General features: G+C 35.8%; 2 protein-coding genes across 11 annotated transcripts; one reads left to right on the top strand and one right to left on the bottom strand.

Moving 5' to 3' along the window:
* The first annotated feature begins 2,169 nt into the window (after window positions 1–2,169).
* Window positions 2,170–6,322, top strand: LOC147406968 (uncharacterized). Of its 8 annotated transcripts, none has more exons than XM_086435329.1 (4): window positions 2,170–2,433; window positions 3,358–3,453; window positions 3,806–5,625; window positions 6,020–6,322. In XM_086435329.1, the coding sequence occupies exons 3-4, from the start codon at window positions 3,865–3,867 to the stop codon at window positions 6,047–6,049; spliced, it is 1,791 nt and encodes a 596-aa protein (XP_086291455.1). In that variant the 5' UTR covers window positions 2,170–2,433; window positions 3,358–3,453; window positions 3,806–3,864; the 3' UTR covers window positions 6,050–6,322. The 8 variants fall into 8 exon arrangements, with proteins under 8 accessions (XP_086291455.1, XP_086291453.1, XP_086291452.1 ...); XM_086435327.1 differs by having other exon boundaries at window positions 3,728–5,625; XM_086435326.1 differs by having other exon boundaries at window positions 2,170–2,483.
* A 1,888-nt stretch (window positions 6,323–8,210) lies between these two features.
* On the bottom strand, window positions 8,211–19,825 carry LOC147406967 (uncharacterized). 3 transcript variants are annotated; one of them, XM_086435333.1, is made up of 7 exons: window positions 18,472–19,825; window positions 16,960–16,989; window positions 15,424–15,552; window positions 11,548–11,783; window positions 9,673–9,709; window positions 8,678–8,735; window positions 8,211–8,552 (listed from the first exon to the last, which is right to left on the bottom strand). In XM_086435333.1, exons 1-7 carry the CDS (start codon window positions 18,682–18,684, stop codon window positions 8,482–8,484), a joined length of 774 nt encoding a protein of 257 aa, XP_086291459.1. In that variant the 5' UTR covers window positions 18,685–19,825; the 3' UTR covers window positions 8,211–8,481. The 3 variants fall into 3 exon arrangements, with proteins under 3 accessions (XP_086291459.1, XP_086291458.1, XP_086291460.1); XM_086435332.1 differs by having other exon boundaries at window positions 16,948–16,989; window positions 18,472–19,820; XM_086435334.1 differs by lacking the exon at window positions 9,673–9,709 and having other exon boundaries at window positions 16,948–16,989; window positions 18,472–19,824.
* Window positions 19,826–19,887: the final 62 nt, after the last annotated feature.

The raw sequence follows: 19,887 nt of genomic DNA, 5'->3' as shown, positions 1-19,887 counted from the left end.
TAAAAGCAACGAAGAATTTGAAAATCCAGAAAAGCTTCATACAAAGCAATGTTCGTCCCCCCCCCCCCCAAAAAAAAAAAAAAAAAAAAAAAAACTCTTAATAGAATTCACTTCTTTAAGTTCTCCGGACTTTGTATATAATGAGGCACAACGGTATCAATCCCCCCCCCCCCCCCCACGGGACTTTGTATATAATGAGGCACAACGGTATCAACCCCCCCCCCCCTTGAAAATGAATGAGAAGAAGCGTTCTAATTGAATTCTTTTGAACATCTATATGATAAGACACAACGGTTGTCCCCCCTGTGGTAATCTTTATTCTCATAAAGAAATATTGGAATATTTAATAATGCGTTTTAAAGGTAATTTTTAACTTTATTGTCATTTTTCTTTTCTCCCTATCCAAGAATATCCTTCCAACCTTTTAGTCTTTCCTTCTCTGCCTCTTTCTAATATTGTTTTGTCTTTCCTCTTCTTCCCCTTTTTAATATCACCTTTCCAATTTTGTTGTCTTTCCTTTCCTCCCCCCTCTCCTCTCATTTTCTAATAATACTCCATACTTTATTGTATCTCCTCTTCTACCCTTTTAATCCCAAAGATGATGCTCACATCGGCAAACTCTATTTTATAAGAGCATCTCCAACGATCTTCTCATCTACTCCCCCTTATGTTTGGGAAGGAAATATATGGCTTTCAATGGCCTTTTCAAATCATTCTCCATCATGATCTCCCTCATTTGCTATCCTAAATTTAAGTTTGTTTTTACACAAGCTTTACAAGTCTTTTCAACCCTCAAATCCTATAATATAATCATCTTGCTACACTATTCATTTACATTTGTGTAACTTGTCCTATTAATAACATTGTTAATCGATAAATGATAGAATTTACAAGTCTTTTAAATCCTAATATATTATCATCTTGTTGAAGTTGTCATCTCAGTGAGATGGTAAAGTCTCTGTGATTGTACCATAAACTTGGGATCGAACCACTTTCATTAAAAAAAAAAAAAAATCCACGGACTTCCCACATTTTTTACTTAGCAAAAAAATATTACTATCTTGCTACTTTATCTTTTGAGTCATGATAATCTGACGCCCCCATCATAGAACCGTAGATCATTTGTCTCTGGATACACAGGAAAAATATTTATGGTTCTGCATATTTGAGGCAAATGATCTACTGTTCTGTGATGTGGGCATAGGTTTGAGGGGGGAGTTAGAAAATCAATATTCTTACCTTTTTTTTAAAAAATAACTTTTGCATAAGAGGATGAGGAGAGTACTAGGGCACCCACCTTTTATAACTTTCTCATGTAATCGTTTTCCCCTATTTTGAGGATAAGGAAGAGGAGACCAGTGGAGATGCTATAATGGAGAGAAGACACAAGTATTTGCTATTAGTCGGAGTTGGTTGCCCGAGTCCAACTCGACTTTTGGTTAGCAATTGGTAGGGGTGCAACTTGGTCGGGTTCAAATCAAGAACCGAACCAAACCAATGGCTTTGGGTTGGTTTGGAACAAGTTGCAGTTTGGATCTGAGTTAAGAAATGGAGAATTGATCAATTTAGTTCGGTTCTCGATTCAAGACTTGTATAGAACTGAATCAAATCGAGAACTAAACTCATAATGACTTACTATGATTATTTAGCACATAGATTAGACTTTATTTTATGGATAAATGAATGACATTTTTTTATAGATCAATTAATAACTTATTATAGAAAATTTCATATTAATTACTTATTTGTTTTTCATTTTCATTAAAAATATGTTGTTTCGAAGTAGAATTATAGGATATTAGCAAATCATAGAATCCAACAAACCAACTCAACCTTTGATTGGTTTGGTTTGATTCTATGGGCATTTTGGTTCGGTTCTAGTTTGGTTGGATAGGTCAGTTCCAATTTTGCTACAATCCGAACCAAGTTGCCCCTAGCAATTGGTACTCAAAAATTGAACCCGAAATGCAAGCTGAAGTTCGACCCAAATTTGGAATGGGCCGTAGCCCATTGGGGCTGGGACTCTTACTGTTGCACGTTGCGCCCCTCCAAGGTTCCAACTCTAAAAGATAAAGTTTCATAATGACTAGAATACCCTCATCTTCAGACAAAATACCAGTTATACCCTTAGGGTGACCTAATCAGCCCTAATCTTTCCTCGAAATGCCGAAAGAGTTCAATTTCCCCAAGTGTCCCTCTGTGTTTCTCCTCCTCTCCGATCTTCTTTTCTCATGGCGAAAATCTCTCTTACGTTTGCAGATTTCCATGGCGTCTCGAGATCTAAATCCCCATCTCTTCCAGTTTGAATCTTTTTTCATATTTTTTTTCTTCTTCTGGCAAAGAGAGCTCTGGTGGTGAAGACTGAGAAAAAGCTTCTGAGGCTGATTTTCGGGGTTGGTTTATGAGATTTTTCAGAGAAATTAAAGATCTCACGTGAATTTTCTACTCTATCTTAGTTTTGATTTCCACTTTGTTCTTATTCTGTAAGTAATTTGCTTAGTCTCAGATTCATTCAACACTTTCCCTGAATTTTTTACTTGAATCAAGCTCTGTTAGTTTGATATCTTTTAGGGTTTCGGATCATTTTGTATTTATGTTGAAGATTATAGTTTAATTGCTTACTTTTGCTTCTGTTAAAACTAAGATTCTATTTTATTTTCAATTTGTTTGGTTGTAGTATCAACTATTATTTGTTTTGCTTTTTTTGTTTATTTTTTCTTTCTTTCTCTCTCATCGTATTTTGGGGAAAAAAGAAGTTGACGTTGATGTTTATGCTTTTTCATTTTGAGCCATAAATGTCCCTTTTTTTTTTCTCTCTCTATGGAATTAGATTTGTTTTTGATGGGAGGATGTCTGGATTGCTGAGAATTGATTTTCGAATAAAAAATATTGGGTTGTGTAGGAGTATAACTGGGTTAGTTAAAATGATAGCTGAAGAAGATTTGGAATAAAAGGTTTTATAATTTTAAGCACAATTCTGCGACAGAGAGCTGTAACCGTCTCTGCTGTGATTCCTAATACAGTAGAATTAGCAAAAGCTCTAAAATCGTAGTACTCATTCAAAGAAACCAGGTTAATTGGCATGCTCGACGATTACTTTTGCACATTGAAAAAATTCATTTGGATTTTTTTCTTCAATTTGGGTTAATTAAAATTACAGTATATTAACGAATCTCATGAGTAATATTAGGAATTATAAATATAGTTAGGCAAATATACAAGCGTTTGATTTGTTTACCTCGTTTGGACTGTTTACCATATTTTCACCAAGTTTCCAAAATATTATGATAAATATTTGATGTGAAGCTTGCTGGATACTGGTTTCACAATCTCACTTTCATGTTTGTTATGGGGCAGTGGGAGCAAGTTTTAACAAGTGAAAAATAATTGAGTTTTCGGTGGTGATCATTGGCTGTTATCCACCATTACACAGTTCTAACAGCCTTTATAATGGTAATTTTACTGAATTTTTTCTACTCTTCTACTATTTTAAAAAAAAAAATGTGATGTAATACATACTTTCAATAATGGTGATTACATAAGGGGCATTGTTTACATATGTGGTATGACCCAAGACCATTGTAATATTATTCTTTAGTGATAAAAACTTTGGTACATCCTCTATTGGAGAAATCACTCGTCGACCGTTAATATTTCACGTGAAATCTATTGTTTGTATGGCTAATGTTTTGCTTCTTGTTGCTGCTCCACCTTCATTTTCTCTCAGGGTTTGGCCCAAATTTTCATTTCAGCAGGCTTTCAAATAGAGCTAAATATATGTTACTTGGGGGGAATCTACTTGCAGGGAGGAGGTGAAAGGCTAAAGTTTCAATAGAAGAAGTGGATGAGTATTTGACTAAGTTCATGGAGGACTACAATTTTGCTGTTGGGCAAGAATTTTCCGATGTCAAGACTTTCCGGAAGACAATTAAAGAAGCAGCAATTGCACAACACTTTGAGCTTCGGATAATTAAGAGTGATTTAATTCGTTACTTTGCAAAGTGCGCTACAGAAGATTGTCCATGGCGCATCCGTGCAGTTAAGGTCCCCAACTCCCCAACCTTCACAATTAGGAGCCTTGAAGGGACACATACTTGTGGTAAAAATGCACAAAATGGTCATAACCAGGCTTCTGTAGATTGGATTGTGAATTTTATAGAGGAAAGGTTGCGGGACAACATGAATTACAAGCCAAAAGATATACTGCAAGACATCCAAAAACAATATGGAATTACTATACCATACAAGCAAGCTTGGAGGGCCAAAGAACGGGGGTTGGCTGCAATTTATGGGTCTTCTGAGGAAGGATATTGCCTGCTTCCTGCTTTTTGTGAGGAAATAACGAAAACAAACCCTGGTAGTATTGCCCAGGTGTTCACCATTGGGGCAGATAACCGGTTTCACCGACTCTTTGTTTCTTTCTATGCATCGATATATGGGTTTTTGAATGGTTGCCTGCCTCTTATTGGGCTCGGTGCAATCCAGCTGAAAAGCAAGTACCTTGGTACCTTACTTTCGGCCACATCTTTTGATGCTGATGGTGGGTTGTTTCCACTTGCTTTCGGTATTGTCGATGTCGAAAATGATGATAGTTGGATGTGGTTTTTGTCAGAGTTACATAAGCTGTTGGAGATGAACACCGAGAAAATACCTCAGCTCACATTCTTGTCAGATGGACAAAAAGGCATTGTGGATGCTGTAAAAAGGAAATTTCCGAATGCATCTCATGGGTTTTGCATGCGCCATATGACCGAAAGCATTGGCAAAGAATTCAAGAACTCGAGGCTCGTGCACCTTCTTTTGAAGGCAGCCTATTCGATTACAACTATTGGGTTTAAAGAAAAAATGGCTGAAATCGAAGAGGTTTCAGCAGAAGCAGCTAAATGGATTCAACAAATTCCACCTTCACGTTGGGCAGTAGCATATTTTGAAGGAAAACGATTCGGCCACCTATCCTCAAATATCGAGGAATTCAATAAATGGATTGTGGAAGCACGAGAGCTACCCATAATCCAAGTGATTGAAGTAATTCACAGCAAACTGATGGCTGAGTTTGATCAACGACGTATGAAAGGTTTGGCATGGATGTCAATACTTGCCCCATCTGCCGAGAAGTGCATGTTGGAAGCAATGAATCGTGCATCTGCCTACCATGTCCTTAGATCAGATGAAGTAGAATTTGAGGTTATATCTGCTGATCGATCAGACATTGTGAATATTGGGACTCGTTCGTGTTCTTGTCGTGATTGGCAACTTTATGGCTTACCATGTTCCCATGCTGTTGCGGCTCTTCTTTCATGTAGGAAAGACGTCTATGAATTTTCAGAGAGGTGTTTTACGGTTTCTAGTTATCGTGAGACATATTCCCAAGTGATACATCCAATCTCTAAAAAAATTGAATGGAGTAAGGCAAGTGGTGAGGGTCCTGTAGAGGAGGATAACCGAGTTGTGCGGCCACCCAAGTTTCGGCGTCCACCAGGACGCCCTGAAAAGAAGCGGCTTTGCATAGAGGACCTTAATCGTGAGAAGCATACTGTGCATTGTAGCCGGTGCAACCAAACGGGACACTATAAGACAACATGCAAAGCAGATATTATCAAGAGCATAGAACATTTCAAGAATGTGGTATAATTTATACATCTCCATAAATACTAGTAGTTCTTATGTCTTGTGAAAGAATATTGTATGTGTGTTGAGGGCATGCTTACACATCATGTACTGTAAAATGGGAATCTTTACTGTAATCTTAACTTTGTTTGAATGGACTATAGGAATTGGAACTACTTTACAACCAAACAGTTTATCACCAAAAGCAATTTGTTCCATTCCTTATGCTTGCAATGCAGTTTTTTTCTGCTTCAATTCGGATTATCAATTTTAGGCTAAATGATCTGTGCAGAGTTATACTTCTTGTAGGCACAGGAATTTCTTAAAAAACTTGGCTGCACTAGAACAAAGTTTACTAGTCTACTTTTTGGTAGCTTGGCCTAATATGCTGATTTGTGTCCTTTATTTGCAGGGTAACTGCTGCTACTTTTTTGGTTCATAGCTAATTAGATTTGTGATCGAGTATTCTTTGATCCAACTCCTCCAAGCATTTTGTGAGGATGTCACTTTCGTATTTGTACTTCTAATTCTAATAAGACTTCTTGTACTTCGAGCCACCCTAGTTCAATCCTCTCCACTCTCATGACAACATGTACTTGGGTGGTTAAGCTGTGAGATTACCTTTACATTAAATTCTTTGTTTCTTGGTTTCTTTTGCAGATCTGTTTCATGGTTGCTTGACAACTCTTTAGAACACGTATTTCATTCATTCAAAGATCCATGGGGCATGTCTGAATAAACTGAACATCAACTGCATAAATTATATTCCATTTGGACTAAGATTTGTTTTATCAGAATATGTGTCAAATTTTGTCAGTTTGAATTTAGAAATTGGGAGCGAGTATTCAAATAGAATCCAAGTTTACTTGTGAAAGCAACTAACTATATTGTACTTTGTTCTTTTTTTTTTTTTTTTTTACTTTTTAAATTTTAATGTCAGATGATAGCGATAGCTTGTATCATATTGTGTGAGCATCTGCAGGGACCATCGAATGCTTTGTTTTAAATAAGTAGTCAGACGCCCATTTTTCTTACCAGTTCTGAGTTGCTTGTTGGACATCCAGGGAAGACCCTCGAAAGAGTCTTTCCCAATTCATTCCTTTGATTGGCACACCACGACCCACTATTTTGTCGTGAAAGTAGCTTGAGCATTTCATTGATAGTCGATGGATTTGAGATTGGGACTCCTGTGCTCAGTCTCAAAGCCAATATTTTTCCAGAGGTTATGGATCCATTTTGCCTACTTCCCTTACACGTACATTTTCCATCGATCAAAGGTTGCACATTAGAGACCTAAAGCAGTTATGAATATGATGAGGCATGGGAGGCACTCGATCCTCCAGATTATTCGTTGTCGTGGGCACACTAGATACCATGCTACCATGGTGTTCTTCCAACAACCGGCCTACCTCCGTCTGAGTTATTTCTAATGTGGGTAAATTGTTAAATAGAAAAGATTACTCTTCCCGAGGCCCTGATGACGTCTACACTCCTTGACATTGTTGTTAATCGTCATGTCCCGATTAATTTTTTTGTAACTTGATTCCCTTTTAAAGCTTGCTTTTGTGATGCAAGCTCTTTGATGGGTTTTCACCATCTATAGGGGATCATCTAACCCAGGTGCAAGTATCGTTCACAGGATCTTTCCCCTCTTAAGCTTCAAAGTTCTCATTTAAATATTTGTTACTACCACCAAAATCTCCACCGACTGAAGTTCTGCCCAAGTTCACATCTTAGGTTTTACAACTACCATCGTGCACTCCTCATCAGGGCATGACAATTGCCCCAATAATCGAGTATAGGTCGCACACTTCTGTCAACCATTTTTTGGGCTAGTTGATTCAGAGGGTGAGTTGTTACAAACTTCTTTACAGATTTTGACTTCCATAACCACCATCCTTGTTGTATTAATCAACCAACACCTTATGTGGGTTCTAGATTAATATGCAATTGGACATCTTAACCAGACAATCCAGACTTCCAGTTCATGTCACATTACCACCCTGCTTAACAAAAATGACCCACTTGGTGGACTCTCATTCATAGAAGATTTCTCTTGGTTCACCTATATTTGTTTTACAAGGCTTAAACCTCCAGTTTTGAACATATGTTCCGTCCTTCCAAAAGATGGTCCAGACTCATTCTCATTCTTTACTATCTTTTGGAGCAAAAGTTTTTTTCAATTTCATTCTACAAACTATTTGTGCAAGATACAATTTTGTCCAAAAGGACTACAGGCAGTTAGAGCAACAAAATTATCAGATGGGACATGATCCATGCCAAATAGGTCAGAAGAATTAAAGGGTGCTCATTTGATCAAACGGAAGCAAACACATTCGTAGCTGGGACAGTCTTTCTTTAGGTATCAAAAGTATACCCAGCAAATGTCATCTTGGTGGACCTGCCCACCAAAAGTCAGCTTTGATCAGTGTTTTTTTAAGTGGGTTAGGCCAAATTTTTCTGTAGTCCAGACCAAGTCCATCTTGTTTTTTGCCTTCAATAATCTACGATTATGTGATAGATACATTTGTGCCTGATAAAGAACATTCTATATATTCTGGAAATCTGAGTTAAATAGATTTTAGAAAGTTTGGGCAGCCATGGATATATTTGTGCCTGATAAATACATAAGCAGGGCAAACTTGCTGTACACTTTAAGTAATGGTAGTCCTTTAATCACAACTTTTCAATCAATGTTGCATCAATCATCCCGAATACTCAAATCGACTCCAAAGAAAATGCCACAGAAGACTCAAAACATTTAATTTGGAGACTAAATCCATCAGTGAAGAGAAGGTGAGATGCACCATAAAAAAAAATGAGCTTTCTTCGAAATTATAGAGCTCTTTGGTGATTTTTAGAAGATAAGGACTTCTAATTCTTCCTATCTAATTTAATGGCCTCATAGGACATCATCACCTCTTTAAACTTTGCTTCAGCAACCTCTGCAACAAAACACGCCAAGCACACAATCAGTCAACCAAAGCAACAACAACAACAAAAAAAACAGCTGAAGGCACAAGAGAAACCAATTGCGAAATGATTCTGTGTAATGTGGATCAATCCACACCTTTATTATCCTGGTTTTGATCCGGGTGGTACTCCTTTGCTTTTAATCTGAAAGCTGTCTGCAGAAAACAAGGAAAGATGAATGTCTTCTTATCATAAATTTGTGACAGAATCAAAGACCTGTATTAATCTGTGCAATTAACGGAAGTATTAAGCTGGGATAACAATAGCAGACCAAAGTTAGCAAAATAGGACCCGACGAACAAGTAACCCTGAATTTTCAGTCATTTAAGAATCCCACGGAAATGACAGTAAGAGTTGAGCATCAGGAAAATGCCACCATTTCTTTTCTTCTATAAGCCACCATTTTGTTCCGACTGTACGTATGTCTGTGTGTGGTTTGTCATAATTTTGCGTGCATGTGGGTGCACACCTTACATATCACCACAACAATGCTAATTCAGGAGGTAGGGTTGGGGTTTGAACCCAGGACATACATCCCCCCTTTTTACTCGGTAACATAGCTTTTATGGCCCTATGATGAACCGTTGGAAACCTTGCTAAATTTTAATTGTTCTATTAAGTTCGCAATTTTGACTCTTGTTTCTAGTTTCCTTACTGTAAAGGGCCTAGTGTTGTGTTCTAATTATAGACTTATTACAAGCATTTATACTTTTTAAAAATAAGTTGCCACAGGAGCACCATCTAATCTGGGAAACATCAAATGCAACAGTGGATACCCAAGTATGGACCATTTGGTTCAACAAAACACATGGCTTGCTGTAAGAGACAACATAAACATCTTGGAATTTGAGAAATTGCTAAATTATTCTAATGTATTAAGGAAGCAAGATAAAAGCAAAACATGTAATTGTGCATGTATTTGGGACCAGAAACTGTCACACAGATACGTGGAAAATATAATATTCAATAGCAAATTAACTTCTAAAACCTGATAAGGTAACTTACGGTTCAGATTCTCTTCAGACAATAAAACACACATACTATTTGGGCAATTTCAACATAAATAAATTGAAGAAATTTAACAGAAAATACCTTAATCTCAGACTCCGTGTATGGCTTTGTTCTCCACCTATTAGAAGGAGAGAAGAAAACATGTCATGCATTTCAACAAATGCACATTGGACTTAGATCCATAGCTCAGTTGGTTTGACACATTGCACAACTTTGAGGTTTGTGGGTTCAAGTCCAGATTAGATGAGTAATGTATTACATATTTACATCCAATAATTGCATTAGATTTTCCTGAGATGCAAACAGGAATCAGTTCTGAACTAAACCCTATTATAATCAAGAACAATCACTACATAGGAAAAGAAGAAAGTGCAAGTTTTGATGATCTTAAGGTTGAAAGTAGGAGAGGGTGAGGACTATGGAGTGACCGTCCGAGAGCAGAGAAGCAGCTATTGCAACAAAGTTTTGTTTTGCTTTACTATCCCAACATTTTCTAAATGGTATAGCTGTTGCTGACTTGTAAAATTTTCCATCAAAGAATATATCCACATTAACCACCCAATTCTAATTCTATGGGAAACATCCTCTTTGCGGTCTCTTTACGAGCAAGAAATTATTTGTGTGCACCATAAAAAAATTTCATAAGAAAACATATACTCAAATACATGCTCCTAAATACCAATAATAAAATAAAAAAGAAAAATCATGATTTAGGGAAAAAAATAAATTTTTTTCTTCTAAAATCAATGGACTCCGTGCAAACAAGAGAACAGAATCTGTTCATGCGTTTATCTTCATAAACTAATTTCTTTTATAAGTCATACTATCCTGTTAACATAGATAACTCTGAAATCAGATTAAAAATAAGGGTCCAACATGTCGGCTTCTATGAGCAAAACCAATAATCTCCGATAGATGATGAAATCAAAAAAGACTATTGAATATTGGTTTTGAAAGGGAAAATAATTCAATTCATTCTACACTAGAGATGAAAAATAGATGGTCAAGATTTTCCTAACTACCCAAAAAGTTGTGAACTTATATTTATTTATTTGCCCATCATTTCTGATTGTTCCGTTCCTTTATTAGTTCAGCTTATAATTATGGTTTGAGATTTCAACAAAAAGAACCAGGGTCTGGGCCGGAAGAGTCAAACAAGGATTAGTTCAACCATGGTAACTTTGCATGCCACCATACAAAGATACAAGGTTCCTTACCAAGCTATGAAAGTTCTCATACTATCTCACTCTTTCTCAGCATACAACTACCAACCTCCTAGTATAGTGGCAGTCACAGAGTAAGCAATCAACTAACTCTACTCTAGTTCAGCTGGAAAGCAAGAGCAGTATTTAAAGAGGGAAAAATGGCATCCAAAATTATAATAGATTAACAAGAACACACTTGAGGCACACCATATGCTCAGGTACCAAGGGAATCCATTCCCAACATGCAGACACGAGATATAAGCATGGTCTGAAGCCCCTGGTGCTTCTCAGGTGAACACTATTATAGTTCTATACTAATATATGTAGTTAAAAATTGTAACAAAGATAAGGACATGCGTACCAATGTTTGACACATACAATTTGTCGACCACACTGACCATGCCCAATATGCCAACAACTTCATACAGTTTATTCCATATGTGGACAAAGATATTTATTAAAAATACTTAAGTTCATGTAAAGTACAAGAGAGAAATAATGTATTAGATAAGTTAATAATACATCAAAATCATATAAACATTTTGAATAATCCAGCTCATTTAAAAAAATTTATATATATATATATATATATATGATGGAATGTGCACACGCGGACATTGCATCTGCAAGTCTTCTTATTTCATAAAATAAATCAATTTCCACTTTATTTTCTCTAAACAAGGCCAATTCAACCACACCAATAGTGTTGCAAGCTTGGCCTCCATCTGGTCTCTAAAACACTGATCATTACCTGTCAAGACCCAAAACTGAGTAGTGATGTGATAGAGAATAGCTTCCACTGTTTCTGGGAGTTGCCCCAGAATTAGCTCTTTGATCTTTGTAAGATGTATCAGCATTCCAATACCAATCATCTTGCTGGAAATGTTGATGATATGCACCCGGTCCATTTTCTCTCCAGCTCTCATAACTCCTCTTATATTTATTTCTCTCTCTGATGAATTCATTCTGCATACGCCTTAAACGGGCCTACAGAAAGTGTAAAACCAAGTCAACATAAATGAATGGGGGATAAGTACACTTGTGGAAAGTATCCAAGTAAGGACTGAGCATGAAACCAAGATAGAGATCTTTGCAAATTCCAACATAGGTTAAGATTAAAACGTGACAAGCTATTGGACAAAATATATGTGACACTAGGAATACAAACATAAATCCCAGAATATCAACAAAAAAAAAAACATGGGGATTTTAGTGAAGCAATAAAGAAGAAACAGATGAGGATCAGCAGATGATTGAGAATTTATGATTCTGGGCAAGAGAAGGGTTTCTATCTCTAGTGCTGTGGTAAATGTAACAGCACAGCAGCATCCATACAATGAACAACAGATATCCCGTGAAGGAATATGTCCTTTTCCTGGTTTTGTGAGACCACCTAATAATTAGTTGATGTACAATGAACACTTGGAGTTGGGTGTGACGAAGAAGAAAGATGAGAACTTACGCTAAACAAGACTTCTTCCCAAGGTCACACACTTTTGAGTTAACATCAATGATGCTCCATACTCCACTTATCATATCGGTAAATAACTTGAGCAGGGGAGTGGTTTAGTCCCCTTAACTAGGATTAGTATAGCATGTATGCCAAGCCTAATGCCCGGTCGGTGCACTATGGGGCATTATTACTTATTTACAGTTTAGGCTAGGTGATGATCTTAGACCAGTTCAAGTGTGTGTGAAAGAAAAGAGGGTCAGCTTAGAGCTACCATAACCAGGGAAGATCCTGAAGTATAAAAAAAAAAGGCACTTTTGGAAAAGTAAAGTAGGGGTTTGTACCCGAACCAGGAGGGATACGCTTTTGAAAAGGGAGCTCTATCATCTGGGGGATACTGACCAGACCAGGGTTACCCAATTAGTTAGAAAGGTACCGAACCAGTTTGCTGTAAGGTTCGTTGTGGGTTCATGAAATGCAGTGAATCTAACATACACCATTTTACTTTATTTTTTTAAATCCCCCCTCCATATGTTGATAATATCTGAGATATCCCCCTAAAATTTCAAACTGATAACATGCCCCCTGGACCTTGGTCTTTATTAATAGACTAATGAAAAATGACCAAATACCTTCATGTTCAACATATAAATAAAAAAAGGCTTGATTTTTTTCCCCCAAAATCTGCCATCTTCAATCTATTTTTACCATACTCATTACTTCAACCTTCAAATACCCTTATCTCTGTCTACCACTACAAACCGGGTTCACTCTCGAGTGATGAACCGCGAACCTGAATTTGAACTAAGTGAATCCACGAATCAGGTAACATATGACCAGACCAAGCAATACACTTATTTACTGAACTAGTCCATGAACATCGGCTTGATTTAATCCCTCATCTTAGACGTGCCAAGCTTAGTACTTCCACAAACTGTCATATCGGTTAAAACATAAATTCAATACTCACTACTGATAATAAGAACACCATTAAAATTGGCTGAGCCAAAATCTGCGACTCCGTAAATAGAATTGGTGGCTGATATAAAAGTAGTCCACTTTCAACATCTGAATCACTGGTTATAATCTCACTAATGGTGTTCAGTATCCTTTACATTGACTATTTGGATCAATAATTTTGTTTCAATGTAACTCATTGACCATGAAATGAAGCTATTTCAACTTATCATCATCAATGAAGCCTGAGTCTGGATTTGACTAAATGAATGTTGTTTCTTCATTCAATTCTATCCAGAGCGACGTCTTTCGTTACTGAAAGTGTCTTCATATTTGCTTTCACTATCTCAATCCAAGTTCTTTTAGGTTTTCCTCTCTCTCTTTATAATTTCAATTTGTACATTCCTTCTAACCAAGGCTGTAATGGATCTTCGATAAACATGCCAAACCATCTCAAGTGAGTTTCTCTTAGTTTATCACCTATTTGACCTGAACATTTTCTCAAAAGCGTTTATTACTAATTTTATAGTTCCTGATTTTTCCACTCATCCATATCAACAACCTCATCTCTGCTACATTCAATTTATTAAGATGATGCTTGTTAACCACCCAACATTCAGCTCCACAAGGCATGGTTGATCTTACCATCATCTTATAAAATTTTCATTTTTGTTTGATTGGTATGAGTCCTTTACCCAGCACTTTAGAAGTGAACCTCTATTTTAACCATCCAATTTTAATTCTATGGGCAACATATTCCTCAATCTCTCCATCCTTACATAAGTTGTTTCTACTTAGCTACAATACATAATTCTCAATCTTAGAAGTGGCGATGAGGTGCCAAATATTGCAATCACATCAGACCAAAAATATGAAAGCACCTATCTAGTTGCTTCTCATATAATGAGTTCAATAGATAAACCATCAACATGGGGCTTTGAAAAATATTGAGTGAAGGAACAACATTCATACAACTGAGTTTTGGTATAAGGCTTCCATGATGATGATGAGATAAAAATAATTCTAGTATATAAACATCAACTATATAATAATTTGATAAAAAATTATATCTATATATAATAAAACACAACGGTGGGGGTCCCACTCCAATTACAGTTTTATGGGTTATAAACGTCTCACTCCAGTTACAGTAGAGTGGAGTCTACACTACCCCACTTTATTGCCTTTCCTCTTCACCCCCTTCAACTTTATTACTCCCCCCCCCCCGCCTCCCCCAAATAAAATCTCTCCAATTTTACTATCATTCCTCTTTTACCCCCTCTTTCAATCGTTAGATTTTGTGTTTACACGATCAAGATCTTGTGTCATATCTTGAGTCATATTCCTTGAGTTAATAGAACCCAACCCTATATATAAATGAAAAAACATAAAATCTATTTGGATCAACATTTTTGCATCAAATATTTTTTGAAAAGTGTTCACATGCGAAAATTATAGTTGTTTGCACGTTCAACTATATAGACTCAAGTGTGTAATTTGGAGAATGGAATGTCTTCATTCCATAGATTTTCTGATAAACTAGATTATTTATTTTTCCCCTACAAAGTTTTGCTTTTATAAACCATGTATTAAATTTTGGTTTCGAAGTCTATATTGTTGAGTCTGGCAATAGAAGGAATATTTCAATCAAGGTGCAAATTAATAAAAATTTCATAAAAATGGTAGAAATATTGAGAAAACTTTATTTGAAACTGCGTAAAATGGTAAAACAAACATGAAAGTGCACATCAAATTGCAATAGCATCCATGTGGAGTGAATCTAACTAATTTTATTTAGTAGCATTTTTCTATAAACAAATAAACTATTAGTGATCCAACTAATTAGAAGATGGAAGATTATACATGCAAGCTTATATGAATGTGCTAAAATGCCTGAATTGCATCAAAATAAGATGTTATATTGATATCTAACAAATCAAGATTCATTTCTACTAATAAATGAATTATATGTAATTTAAAAGTCCTTTCTACAAGTCATTTATTTAGTTCAGTCAAAATTTACAGTTCACAGAAATATTTCACGAATATATAGCAATTTTCATCAAAATACATACAAAAATGATAACATCGGTTGAATTTTGCGTAGAACCTTGTGGATATGGAAATGTGTTAAAATTTAATACTATGCTTGTAAAAAACAAGAAAATAACTAGAATAATAGGAGGTGAACACAAAAATCAGAATGAAAACCAATCTCACCACTCTCTCCATTTCTTCTGCATACTCCTCTTCCATTCGATGTCTGTATCGTCTCCATGCTTCCTCCTTGAAACTTGAATGATATGAACCACTAGAAGCACCCTCGCATGATGATTGCAACCTGGTCAGCTTTTATGGTGGAATTGCAAATATACCGTTAAGCCATTCAATTTAGGAAATAACATAACAAGTATAGTTCTTTTGGTGGAATAAAAATCCAGCATATAATGCATTGATGAGCAAAATATTGTTATAGGTGACAAACATGTTTTTATTATGAAGGTATCAAATCCAATAAAAGGTTACTATGATGAAGCTTATGCCTTCAAAATTATAATAAATTAGTTGTGATTTGTCATGATAATTTCATTTAACTAATTTAGAAAATTACAGAGCAAGTTACACTAATCTATACAAAGAGCAAATTCATGGCATTTGTCCCTTCTCATATTCAATAGACCACGATAACGATTGCAAGGAAGTGAATTTTCTTTTTAGTTCTCTGGAGGCCAGTTTTTATTGGCCAACAATTTCTTATAGGTCAATTAGAAGGCCATTTTTAAGTCTAGGAGCCCCTTCTTACCACTTAATTTTGGGAATTCAGTCTTATAATAAAGACTTGAAAAGATACCAAATGTTTGTTTTCAATTCCATCCGTACTATTTATCTTAGTTTTCAATCCCTTCGAATAATGCCAACAAGTTGGAAAAGTTGATGAGGGACTTCTTGTGGAGAGTTTTGGATAGGAAGAGAATTACCACCTCGTGAAATGGAAGTAGGTATTAAAATAGTAACAAATCATCTTACAAGGAGAGGAATTTAAAAGATATAAACAAAGCTCTTACGGGAAAATGGATTTGGAGATTTGTTCAAGAGGCTAGTAGTCTTTGGAGAGAATGGTGAAACATGAATCATCATCATTGTCTATACTTTATACCAATTACAGGGGTGGGCAACATGAAAAATAGTTTCCATTCAACTCTTAATAGGATTCGTGTTTTGCAAATAGTGGAGTCTAATTATGGGGGTTAGGAGAGCCACGAGCTTAAATCTTCAATGGGTATAGTGTGTGGAGATGTATCTAACTCAGAAAGTACATCCACTTAGAGGTTAGGAAAAGTGACATGGTACTTTTTTGGGGAGGATCTTTGTTGTGGGATACTCCCCTAAAAGTTGCTTACCTTGTTCAATAGGAATAAATCTTGTTCCTACATTCAATTGTGTCTAAAGCGATAACTAACATATTAACTAAAAGTACCAAACTAAGTTGAGTTCAGCTAGATTCTATCAAAGTCGTACTTAAATGCTAGAAATCATGATCAAATGAAGCGATGGTCAAGATGAAGCTTTAACCACCGATAAAAAAAAAAAGATGAAGCTTTACCTAGAATATTCATCATTAAAAGTGTAGGAGATATCAAATAGCAATGTTTTTATAGGATAAACTACTTAAATGATGGGAATGAAAAAAGGCTTAACAAATGCATATCAATACTAAGAAACAACAATAGTAATTATGCGTACTTGGGTGTAGACCTTATCAAAGCTTCTCCTCAATTGTCCAACCTGCCAGATCATTAACACTATTAGCTAAAGTATTTACAAGAAATGGTCCCATCAACAATGAATGGAGATCAATAATATGTTCCAACTATCTGCAGAAGGTCCACTCTTGCAAAAAATAAAGCTAACAACTCAACCTTAGAAAGATCAGGTATCCCAAGTTTTGATCAACATATTTGAAACATTCCAAATATTTGCAGCTCACACAAAATGTGGAGTGTTTTTTTTTTTTTGATTGGTAAAGAGGAGCAATAATATTAATAAAAAGAAGAAAAAGAAAGGGAGGCCATGATGGTTGCCCAACTACAAGGTTGGTTGTTACAGGGGCATATTTCACTAGGTTGGTTGTTACTGGGACATACAAAACCACACTATCACAATTCACAACCATCTTAGCCAAACCATTTTCTTATTTGACTTGCATCAGTAGTTAATTGAGTCTCATTTGGCTTGGCTTGGCTGCATGTAGCCAAACGGGTCTTGGGTTGGCACAAAAGAGCATGTTTTGAGGCATGTTGGTTGTCAAAATGGTATAATAGCACATAAATATTGTGGTAATGTGAGGAACAAAATTGATTTAATATGATTCCACACTAAGATTTTTCTTTTTAATGTTTTGCCAAGGTTAAGGGCATCAAAAGACCTTTCATATTCATAGCTAGCAACTCAAATCAAGTTAGTAAAGCAGCACTCTTGCTCACATAGTGTTCAATGTTAACAATGATATTATCATTAAATCTTTATCTTGAATATCGTGGGTGGCAACAAGAGCCCAATTTCAACATTCAACTCTCTTTTGAGTTATATTTTCATCAAGATATGCGTCTTGTTATTTTTTTTCTTTCTACCTTCATCCATGTCATTTTCAATCTTACTTTTTAGATCCTTCGACTTTCACCAAAACACTCCTTCCCAACGATGTCATGATTGGTCTTCAGTGTGCATTCCCAAACCATCTCAATCGATCTTCATTTGTTTTCTCTCCTATTGAGTTAATCCTAAATTCCCACAGATGTATTCATAATTTTGTCATTTTATTGTGTCTTACTTGTCGTCTATTTCACGCTCGACATGTTCTCGACCGTCGGACATTCAGCTTCCTAAAAAGCATTTTCACTAGGTAATATTTCCATCCATCTTGTAAAATTTCCCCTTTTAGTCTCATTGATATACTTTAAAAAAAAAAAAAAAAAGTACCATACGAATTTAAGAAATTTCACTCTTTCTACCTCAGTTCCATCTATACCGCAAAACAAAGCGTGAATTCCAGTAGAGTAATTCAGATTAAAACATAGCAGTGCTACTAAATTATAATTAAAATAAATGGACATGAATGGGAAATTAAATTACCAAAGTTTTCCCCAAGCAGAGACCACAATTTCAACTACAAGATGCGAAGCGAAATTGAAATTGAAAATTTAGGAGAAAGATTAAAAGAGGAATGAATGAATGAAGTTAGGAGAAGTAGAAAAAGATTTAACGTACAGCGAAAGTGGTGACGGTGGCGCCAATCAAACCGAACAAGAGAATTCCCCAAGCCCTCATCCTCTCTTCTTCTTCTTTTTGGTATGATCGTCCGTTTCTGTTAGGCCATGATGATGATGATGACGATGAACCAGAGTTGCTCTCGTTGTTCTTCTCATCTCTCCTTTCTTCTGTTTCGGAGAACATCCTCTCGATTCGATTCTTGTGTGCCATAAGAAATTGTTGGCGCTTCAATATAAGTTCTCCAATGATATTGCATTTTCCTTTTTTGCCCTTCAATATCTTTTATATATATATATATCAGCGAATGGAACGTGAGCGCACACGAGACTGAAAGGCAAACTTGTAGAGAGGTTTCGTTATCTATCATTTGTGGGAAGACCAACTTTGAGTACCTCCACCTCTCAATGTTAGTGCTTAACGAATATCTCCCTCTTATCCTTCATAAATCATACCTTTATTTTAATTGACTTACACCCAATCATCTCTTAAAGAAGCTAATGATGCATCCAAAACCTCAGATTATCTACTCTTTTAATTGACTTACACTTAATCTACTCTCCTAAATATCATCATAAAGATCATCCTCACAAAAAATCTGTTCAATCCGACTTTTAAACCACATAGGAAAAAGTGTTGGCTCCCTAACACTGACTGCCGAATGCCACCCTTGTCTTAAAACCATGTTTCATACCCCAAATGCAAGTCAGTCGAGACTTATACTTAATGGAAGTGAAATCTTGCATAAAAACGAAATGGATGCTCTTCATAGGAATTCTTATTAAATTGTGTCTTTCTGATTCAAGTCTAAAGATTCCAAAAATTCAGATATAAAATGAATTAGATTCAGCTTTGAACCTGTACTTTATTACTTGTTGGGCAAATAATGATATACACCACTGACGGCCTTATAGAATGAGAACCCAAGATTAAGACCATCAGAACTCGAGATTCGTATGTAGATGTAGATATTGTGTATTATTAATGGTTGATCACTTGTTCTTAATGTGGGACAGAGAATAAAAACATGTAAGGAACGTTCTATGGCCAAAGATTACTATAATCAAGTTTATTAAATGAGTTACAACCACGAAAATAATCTATAACATAGTTTATGGATTCAAGATTTGATCTTAAGGACTTAAACCTTTTACCTATTATAAATAATGTTCCAACGCTAATCCACTGACCCATCCAACATCAAACCAAAATAACTTATTTCTTCACTAACCTTAATAGGTTAAAATATAACAGCAATCGTCTTAAATGATGAATCTCGATGTGAAACCCTTTCCTTACATAGTAAGATTTTAAGGCTTACTAAGGGCCGTTTTGCTAAAAAGGATGACCATATCAAAAATCCACCACTACAGCCCTCTTAAGTTTCATAAAAAAAAAAAAAAAAACATAGCTCCT

This window comes from Akebia trifoliata, chromosome 3 (genome assembly GCF_017979445.1).
Source record: "Akebia trifoliata isolate Shusen 1 chromosome 3, ASM1797944v1, whole genome shotgun sequence".
Lineage (NCBI taxonomy): Eukaryota > Viridiplantae > Streptophyta > Magnoliopsida > Ranunculales > Lardizabalaceae > Akebia > Akebia trifoliata.
Note: the sequence above shows the minus strand (reverse complement) of the source record. Positions and strands in the feature narration are given on the sequence as shown.

Coding starts and splice junctions, on each gene's coding strand:
- LOC147406967 (XM_086435332.1), bottom strand. CDS start 18,684: ATGGCACACAAGAATCGAATCGAGAGGATGTTCTCCGAAACAGAAGAA. Junction 11,784..15,423: donor CAGAAGAAATGGAGAGAGTG/GTGAGATTGGTT, acceptor CACTTTCTGTAG/GCCCGTTTAAGGCGTATGCA. Junction 9,710..11,547: donor TCAGTTTTGGGTCTTGACAG/GTAATGATCAGT, acceptor TCCTTCTAATAG/GTGGAGAACAAAGCCATACA.
- LOC147406968 (XM_086435330.1), top strand. CDS start 3,865: ATGGAGGACTACAATTTTGCTGTTGGGCAAGAATTTTCCGATGTCAAG. Junction 5,626..6,019: donor TAGAACATTTCAAGAATGTG/GTATAATTTATA, acceptor CTTTATTTGCAG/GGTAACTGCTGCTACTTTTT.